This window comes from Atta cephalotes (genome assembly GCF_000143395.1).
Source record: "Atta cephalotes unplaced genomic scaffold scaffold00097, whole genome shotgun sequence".
Taxonomy (NCBI): Eukaryota; Metazoa; Arthropoda; class Insecta; order Hymenoptera; family Formicidae; genus Atta; species Atta cephalotes.
In genome coordinates, this window is record NW_012130161.1 from 42,056 (window position 1) to 51,284 (window position 9,229).

The 9,229-nt window shown below is 36.0% G+C and overlaps 3 protein-coding genes across 3 annotated transcripts in view; 1 reads left to right on the top strand and 2 right to left on the bottom strand.

The window, feature by feature from the left end:
* LOC105624960 (protein inturned) overlaps positions 1 to 3,537 on the bottom strand; it is an 8,249-nt gene extending 4,712 nt beyond the window's left edge. Inside the window, exons 1-10 of the mRNA XM_012206302.1 lie at positions 3,383 to 3,537; positions 3,008 to 3,308; positions 2,510 to 2,782; positions 2,301 to 2,372; positions 1,963 to 2,219; positions 1,647 to 1,736; positions 1,229 to 1,565; positions 786 to 1,123; positions 385 to 716; positions 42 to 208 (exon numbers count right to left, since the gene is read on the bottom strand). Coding sequence (XP_012061692.1) covers positions 42 to 208; positions 385 to 716; positions 786 to 1,123; positions 1,229 to 1,565; positions 1,647 to 1,736; positions 1,963 to 2,219; positions 2,301 to 2,372; positions 2,510 to 2,782; positions 3,008 to 3,308; positions 3,383 to 3,537 — 2,322 coding nt within the window. The remainder of the gene's footprint in view (positions 1 to 41; positions 209 to 384; positions 717 to 785; positions 1,124 to 1,228; positions 1,566 to 1,646; positions 1,737 to 1,962; positions 2,220 to 2,300; positions 2,373 to 2,509; positions 2,783 to 3,007; positions 3,309 to 3,382) is intronic.
* Positions 3,538 to 4,094: 557 nt separating this feature from the next.
* On the bottom strand, positions 4,095 to 7,201 carry LOC105624935 (cell division cycle protein 20 homolog). Its single transcript, XM_012206278.1, has 7 exons — positions 7,089 to 7,201; positions 6,751 to 6,881; positions 6,593 to 6,684; positions 5,969 to 6,260; positions 5,593 to 5,890; positions 4,983 to 5,299; positions 4,095 to 4,846 (listed from the first exon to the last, which is right to left on the bottom strand). The coding sequence occupies exons 1-7, from the start codon at positions 7,199 to 7,201 to the stop codon at positions 4,518 to 4,520; spliced, it is 1,572 nt and encodes a 523-aa protein (XP_012061668.1). The 3' UTR covers positions 4,095 to 4,517.
* A 1,752-nt stretch (positions 7,202 to 8,953) lies between these two features.
* Positions 8,954 to 9,229, top strand: part of LOC105624937 (mothers against decapentaplegic homolog 3) — a 33,540-nt gene continuing 33,264 nt past the window's right edge. The window contains exon 1 of the mRNA XM_012206279.1: positions 8,954 to 9,156. Coding sequence (XP_012061669.1) covers positions 8,954 to 9,156 — 203 coding nt within the window. The remainder of the gene's footprint in view (positions 9,157 to 9,229) is intronic.

The window sequence follows — 9,229 nt, forward strand, 5'->3', positions numbered from 1 at the left end:
GAGAGAGAGAGAGTGTGTGTGTGTGTGTGTGTGTGTGTTACCTTATATATGTCGATATCTGAATCACTGTCATCTGAATATCTCGATGCCGAATTGATCTTCTCTCTGATTGCTCGTCTTCCAAGTATAGGCATTGCCTCATCGCTCATTTCGCTAACACCACCTGTTCCTTGGCTGAGTGAATCTTCGGACGTTTGTAAGGAATATACTAAACATGTGAAAGAATACATATATTCGTAAAATAATAATATTCACACATATAAGAAATGAAACAACTTATATAACACTGTCTTATATATATTGTAAAAAGTGACAAAAAGAATTAAGATATAGTATAAGAAATATTTGAATTGATTTCACTATTATATATACATTGAAACTTACCAGAACCCAAGATCACAGGATTTTCTTCAGGATTTCGTTTCTTCAAGATAGAAGGCAATTCTTGCGGTTTCTTATTAATAGCAGGATTGATATTTTGCTTAGATGGTACAGTTTGCGCATCGGACGTTGATTTTATCAAACCAAATAGGTTTTCCGTTATACTGGATGATGCTTTCGTTGTTATATGTTCCTCATATGGTATTACTTCGGGTCTGGTATTGGATGTAATCCATTTCGATGCCAAAACCGTAACTCCTATTTTTTGTACATGCTTCAATGTCTCTTGAGCCTCTTCCACGTAAAATACATCTGGGCCAATCGTGTCATTGTATCTAATAGAATAATAAAACTTGAATAAAAAGCAATATTTAGACTATTTATGTAAAATAATACACACTCACTTTGCAGTGCATCCGCCAGATTCCAACAGCACCGCTAATAAATCATGCCCATACCCGACAACCAATAAAAACCATTTTCCATTTAATATTAATAACTGGTTGCTGTCGTTGCTATCAATATTGCCACGATTGCAAGACGAGGGATAAATTTGTTTCCACAAAACTAGACATTTTACTTGTTCTTGGCTCACCAGATTTAATAAGCCGTTATGTCTCAAGAACGAATGTACGTCGATCAGATCTTCGTGAGGCAAATGAGATCCTAGAAGATGGCTCTTGTGATAAATGCAGCTCCCTAATATAGTATATAATCTTTTACAATCCATAGGATCTTCGTTCTGTTAAATATGCATCTATTTAGATACAATCAATGTAGATTTACACTTTAACGTAAGCATACTTATTAATTATTTAAAATATAATTGTAATAAGTATCAATATACCCAGTCTCTGTAATCCATAGCTTCCATCTCGCTTAACGCAGCGTCTATTTGAATTTGCGCGTCTCTCGGTAACTGTATAAAGCTTGCGACTGAAAAAGCGCTTCTAAATTTATAATTCTCCACATTTTCGGTACTATTTTGTGACTTTTTTTTAATATCAGTAGATTCTTTGTAGGAATCTTTAATATTTATTAATCTGTGCATAATTAAAGTGAAAAAATGATCCAAAAAAAACTGGTTCTCCACAGAAGTAAAGCACTTTGTTAGTGATTGATAGGTAAATTCTAATGTTCTGACAATGTCTTCTGTAATCTTAATAATCTCCTGAGAGGTACAGCTACAAAGAAATAATTGATAAAATTCATATTAAAATAATTGCTGTATTTTTTCCAATACTGTACTCTGAAGTAAAATTCACCATTTGCCCGGTAAAGCTATCAAAAGTAATTCATCGTTATGGGATGTGTACGCAATATGCGTTTCTTCTTCGCCTATATAGACAGTTGTACTAAAAATATATACATTATGCGACGTCCAGAAAATCGCCTGCAATACTTCGGGAAGTGATTCGGGACTCGAAAAGGAAAAAAATATATAAATCACTTCCCAAAGTACTGCGGGTGATTTTCCGAACACTCTTATATATATAATATATACATATATATTTTTAAAATAATTTTTTAAATAATATGTATCTGGAGACACAGCGTTAAGCAAAGCATCATGTAATATACCTGAGTGGTTCTGTGCCTACTATACTGGGTAATAAATGATTAAGAGTTATAAAAGCTCCCCTTGCTGTACATAGAGAAGAATGCACATTTTTAGTTTCGGAGCGTGGGAACGTATATAATACACCTTGCAACTCTTGTCCCATTTCCGAAAGATTCGCAGTTTTTAAATATATTACGCCCAACGGATAATTCAACAGAGATTCCATAAAGAAATTATTGGATTCTTTATTCACCAAATACTGGGCCAATATTGATTGCTAAAAATGTACGATCAGTAAAATCTTATTTCATACATATCACGTATTCTTACTGTCGTAGTTATAATGAAAACTAATTACTTTTGGTTCATTTACTTTTGGTAATTTTGCAGTAACATCAACACCAGCTACTCTTTGCAGTTCTAATGTTACCTATAAGTAAAGAATTTTTTAATCTTTCCTTAAAAAAAATTAAAATAGATTCGAATTATTACAAAATTATATATAGCAAATTCCTGAATTTATTAATCACGATTATTTATCAATTATTAACATATATCAAATCTCACATTTGATGGCGTAGTGATTTCAGATAGTATCCGATCTAAATTCTGAAAAGTAACGTTGTTCGAATTGATGCTTCGTAACCAGTCTCCGATTTTTATATTTCTCTTTTTCATAGCTTCACCATCGGGTATAAATCCGGCCACCATAACTCTCACTTTGTCCGAGAACGCACCCGGAGTAATACCGAAGTACGCTTCACATAAGGTTGCCCTTCTTCCCAGTTTATGTCTTCTCTCAGGATCGACCCATAATGTGACTTGTCGAATTTCTCCTGCCTGATCATTACAGATAATTACTTTAACAGATACATACTTTAACAGATACAAGAAGATTTTATGTGACATTTTATTATTTGTCATGTTAAATTTATTAAATTACAATTAAATTTATTAAATTACAATTAAATTTCACGTTTTAAAATCATTTATTTTTAAATGTTGTTTTCCAAGATATGTTTATATTATAGTTCATCGCTATTAGTGCACCAAATGCTTCAGTACCTGGAAATCTTGAAATTTGACTTCCTTGCTCCCATCTCCTTTTTCTTCAGCAGTTACATTATTTGTCGCAGCGCTATTGTTAATCCTTTTATTTCTCGTGCTCCATCGCTTGCTTTCCTTACGTCTAATAAGACGAAACAGTTTACCAGCTCTCGTACTACGGCGACGTGTTAATTCTGGCTGAGGGCTTTCGATGTCATTCTCTGAAATTGTAGGATTCTCGAGTAGACTTTCCTCTGCGGATTCTATATAGAATACTTCTCCGGTGGGTCCAATCTCCGATTCCCATTCAACCACAGAACTGCATTTAAGTATATTAAATCATGGAGAAATCATTCATATCTATTCACAAATACGTCTGATTGTTGAATTTACCTGTCGGTGTCTGAGTAATATGACCCTGTGCTGGAACCACTGTCACTTGCCCACCAATCGTGATCATCCTCATTGTAGATATTCGCAGAGTATGGCTGATCGGACTGCTCGCATTTGGATTTTAATAAAGCATTTTTGTTTTCCGCCTCGCTCATTTCGTTGAAAATTTGTGTCAAACAGCTTGATTTTATAATAACTAGCTCTGCAAGTAAGACCTGAACTAATATACATAATATACATAATATTAATAAATAGGTATATCATACATTTCTGCATTGATATCTTAAATATTATAATGTGTTTAACAATTATTACTTCACTTGCATTTAGTTATTGTATATAGGTAGACTATATGTACAATTTAGGCAAGTGGAGTCTATTACTCGATACTACCTGAATGCACCTGTGTAATGTACCTGAATAGGCTTGCCTTACTTGTGCGGAGGGAAAAGAAAAGGAGTGGGGATGTGATGAGCAAATCTTTTTATTCTAATGTGTGTGAAAGGTAGATTCCTTTATATACGTAACGCTGAAAGTGAAGAATCAGATGATTTTTAAATACATATATATATATTTTTTTTTTTTCTAAATTTATGAAAAATTCCAAATAACGTAATAAAAATAAAAACTTTTCTTAAAAAATTGAAAATTATAATAAAATTTAACAAGATAGTCATAAAAAGCTTATTTATGAAATAAAAATTACTCAATTTATAAAAAAATTTATTTTTACTTCTTACAGTTGTATAACTATTATCTTAAAAATGATTGTTGTAAGTAGAATCTGAATTTTCATATAATATAATAAAAGTTAGAGACGTAATACGCTAACGCAAGCTTGTTTGTACATTGTTTAACAATAATATGTTCTTACATCTACTTTCTTCACCGATCGATACATGTATCTGAATCTATCAATATTAAGTATTTACTTTTGTATTTTCTTTCTCTGTATAAAATGAATCAATCAATTTATTCGATACGTCAATATTTTTATGTTCGATAATATTCGACCATGTCATATATCTGAATTAATTCTATTTATATTATATATCTGTATATACCGATTGCATACAATCAGTTAGAAAAATAAATACTGGAATGATCGCTAAGCAACATGCATTACATGTCAATTTTATCGAATCGATTGTTTGAGCCTAGACGCAACTGATTTTATGTCGGTAGATTCTTTTTTTTTCTGTGGGTCTACTTGAAAGCACTTCCACAACCTTAACGTTTCGTCGGCACCAGCACTAAGCACCGTAGTTCCATCCGGAGACATGGCTAAATGTAAAACGCGACTGGTGTGTCCGGTAAGTTCCGCGAGCTTCGTCATCATTGGATATTTCCAAATTGTTAGCTGATTTTGCGCGTATCCGTGTCCAGAAACAATCTCTTTGTAATTCGTAGACCATAGCAAAGCGCAGACTTGAGACTTTGTATCTATTGTATTCAAACAGGCACCTGTAACAAAAAATTGAATCATGTGTTATATATAATTTTTATTTTTATTACTCATATTTTTTTCTATAAATTTAATATGCTTTAAATTAATGCTTTAAATTATTATAATTTACAAATCGCTTCTTCCGTAACTTGCCTGAGTTGCAATTCCAAAATCTAATGGTCCGATCGGCGGTACCACCGCCACTTGCGAGTACATTGTTTTGCCAAGGACACCAAGCGAGTGCTTTTACGGCAGCTTGATGCTGATTGAACGAATAAATAGGTTGCGTCTGAGAATGCCTTTGCCCGGCGATTGACGACCAGATTTGTAGCATATTGTCATTGCCACCACTCGCCAGATATTGCCCATCAGGCGACCATTTTAAGCCACACACTTCTTGAGCGTGTGCGTTTACAGTTGAGATCAAATGATCTCGATCTCTGACATCATGATGTACTATTTTACCAGACCTTTGAAACAATAATATAATTTTAGTCTTACTTCCAAAAATTTTCGAATTTTACTTTTAATTTCAATCTTACATCTCTTATTTCCACTTTATTTATTTCCACTTTAATATTATTTTAATGTAATTTTTCCAAAATCTTTAATAAATGTACTTAATTTCAAATAACTATTATATTTATCAATCTAATCAATAGCTTTACAAAATCGTTCTCTATAAGGATCAATTTTTTAAATCTTATGGGCAACAACTACAAAACAATTTAGTGTACTAACAATTTAGTGTATTAATGCATACCTGCAGCCGCTTGATAGTACATGGGAATTCCAGGAAAGAGAACCAACTCTGGCTATATGTCCATTCATAACGCGCATTCTCTTCATTTGACTGCAATCCCACAATTCTGTATTTCCTACTGTGGTACCCACTGCTAAACATGGACCTTCTTGAATCCATGCAACGGAGCATACATAATCATTCGCTTCTAATTCAAATAACTGTTCTATAGTACCAGTTCCAGCGTTCCATAAATAAACGTTAGCACCTAACGCTACAGCTAAGATATTATTGTTTGACCAATCCACCAAGTTTAAATCTGTAAAAAAAATTTTTTTTTATCCAAGTGTTCTTTCATGCTTTTAATAAATAAAAAATGCGAAGGCAGGTCGCTTACAATAATCATCGATAATTTCAGGTGCATCCAGTATTCTATCAGGAGCTTGAGGTATATACCTAGTGGAAGCTCTGACACTAGCTGGCGTTTTAGTTTGACTGTACAGGACTTTGAGAGGATTCTGATATCCTTCTGGCGGCGCTGGTGCTTTAATTTGATAAGATAAAACTCGCGCATTATTTATATCACCACCATGAAGATTCTCTCCTATGAGACGCTGCATCTCTCGTTTCTTAGGACTCATTTTATCAGTTTTGTCTTTATCTTGTTCAGCATTTTGTTGTTGAAGAATCTAAAGTAGAAAAAATAGTGCATAAATATGCCAAGGAAATTTCAAATATCCTATAGAGAATTTTTTGTTAATGAACACATTCAGTGCACAGTGAATAAAAATCATCGTACACAAATTGGCATAAAGATATTTCTTTAGTATTAATATAGAAACAGATTAAGTCATGGAATTTTTGATATACTTTATTGTACTGTAGATAAAATATATATTTTATAATTTAAAATATTTGTAATTTTATACTCGAGTTAAATTAATACATAACGACTTTAATGTCCACCAATGCACACTAATGCAACTGAATTTGCTCACTTTTAGTCATAAATATTTGTTACCTTGAAATGGCTTAATTCGAAATTAGTCGTGGCTCTTGACGGAATGAATCTGTCGCCACCGCTGGGTGTCTTGGATGGAGTAGTGGCTCGACCTATTATAAAATGCAATCAAAATTTCATTTCTTTCATTAACAATGTATAAATACTAGGAGTCTTACTTGGAGACTTTTTAATACATTTGGAGGGAGTTTTCTTAGTCTTGCAATCATTTCTCTTCGTCGGGGTCTTTCCTGATACACTGCTTGTGAAAGAAGTAATTTTTTTTGACGAGTTTAAACTGTGATTAATGCTGCAACATGAGGTACATGTATAAGACAATATTTGCATTAAACAAAGCCAATGTATTTGCATGCACATCTAACAAATTTACTCAATGTTTTAAATTCATGTAAATTGTAATTATAATGTAAATTGATGGTACAAGAATTTACCAATTTAATAATAAAGTATTAATAATCAGATTCTCGACACAAAATATAAAATTTAAGATAGTTACCTTAAATTCGATGCTTCCATGCATTTCTTTTGCCAACGTGGGATTGCGCCCTTAATAGCATCATCCATGCGAGTTAAATTGTCAAGCTCCTTCATGAATCTCAGGTGTGACATAACGAACAAATGTGACGTGTCCTCAAGTGCACGATCGACCGCTAAAAAAAGTTTTGAAACAAGTTGAGAACGAAACCCGACGTATGTATACACACATTGACGAGATAATCAACGTCGAATCATTGTTGACAAGATAAGAAACGTGTCGAAAAACAAAATTTGGAAAATTGTAACACCACTTGATTAATTCAATTTCTACCAACGTCTAAGATACGCGTCGGTGTCGGTGTACATACATATATATACATTGTACATACCAATGCCGCGTGAATTCTGATATTACAGATTCCTACCGCCTGCGTGTGATTTAAATGAATGGACGCAGTATCAAGAAGAGATTTAAAAAGAACGTTGGATTTTAAACGCCACCGGTCATTTCCTGTTTTGTTTGCGCAGATGTCGCCACATGCTTCCAGTAGCTAAAATCCTATATATATGCAGCGATTCTTCGGATCTACGCACAATAGAACAAATATTAGGGCTATGTTCCAAAACTTCTTCTTCGAGGAAGATTTTATTCTACATGCTATAATATATACGTTACGTATATATTTCGAATAAAATTTTCCTTGAAGAAGAAGTTTTGGAATGTAGCCTAGGAACAGGAATAAATATTAAGATTTCAACCTATTAGATATCAGTTATACCGAATATAATAATAATAAGGCCCGGTTTATATAATAGGCCGTAACCGTAATTCAGTTTCCATAGTCATAGTGACCGTTACCACAATCTAGGCTCTATAGTCTTGAACAAATATCGCACACGAAAATAGCAATTCCGTATAAATCACAAAATATAATCACGAAAATTATTCATACGTGTATTCAAGAATAGGCCCACAATTTGTTGCAAAGCGCTGGCGAATGATAGCTGTTGAATGAGCACCCGCTGTGTTATTGATACATTCTTCTAGATTGTCCAATTAGATCTTCAAATCTAGAAGAATAAAGTAATAGCAGTGAGCGTTCACTCAATTATTGAATCTGCTGAACGCGCCTCCAAGACAGAGGTCTCTACTGGTCTCTACCATGACTCTTGGTGCTTGGCAGTGCCGAGCCTTAAGTGAGGCGAGAGTTTGCTTTTCTAGTAGTTCTAGTCTCTCTACGCTCCGCAACCGGCTGACCGATAATGGTCGATCTCGGCCGAGCGAGGCCGAGTCGTGTATTCACAGTAGACTGCAGTACAGTTGGAGTATTGGAGACATTGGAGTAGGCTATGGCGGCTGTGACAAGATATTTGCCATTTACGTGCGAGTTGCGAGAGTGAGTGATCTTGTTGTGTACGGGACTCGTGAGCGCGAGTAGCGAGTCACGAGTCGCGAGTAGCGATCCGCGATCAGTATTTGGCAATTCGGCTGGGGTGCGCGCGCGCGCTCGCGCACATATCCGCCGTGGCCGATCCGTGAGTCTCTCGTGAGCCGGGCTAGGGCAACCTAGGGCAATCTTGGGCGAGCTGGGGCGACCTGGGACGACCGGAGGCACCGCGCGAGGCAAACGATACTGATCCGTACGCGCACTGCGACGACTGACGACTGACAAGAGTGACGAGTGACGAGGAAGACGACGACGACAACGACGACGACGACGACGACGACGACGACGACGACGACGACAACGACGACGACGACGACGACGACGACGACGACGACGACGACGACGACGACGACGACGACGACGACGACGACGACGACGATAAGACAAGCCGTCGGAGCGGCCCCGATGCGGGTCGCACGCGCTCCTCTCAGGGCAAATGATGACTTCAATGCTGCCCAGCTTTAACCCGCCTATCGTCAAGCGGCTGCTGGGCTGGAAGAAGGCCGAGAGCGAGGACAAATGGAGCGAGAAGGCCGTTAAGAGTTTGGTGAAGAAGCTCAAGAAGTCCGCGGGCCTCGACGAGCTCGAGAAGGCCATCACGACGCAGAGTTGCAACACCAAGTGCATCACTATACCAAGGTACACACGCGATACAAAACACACACACACACACACACACACACACACACACACACACACACACACACACACA

Coding starts and splice junctions, on each gene's coding strand:
- LOC105624935 (XM_012206278.1), bottom strand. CDS start 7,201: ATGTCACACCTGAGATTCATGAAGGAGCTTGACAATTTAACTCGCATG. Junction 6,685..6,750: donor ATGTATTAAAAAGTCTCCAA/GTAAGACTCCTA, acceptor ATTTTATAATAG/GTCGAGCCACTACTCCATCC. Junction 5,891..5,968: donor TGAAATTATCGATGATTATT/GTAAGCGACCTG, acceptor TTTTTTTTACAG/ATTTAAACTTGGTGGATTGG.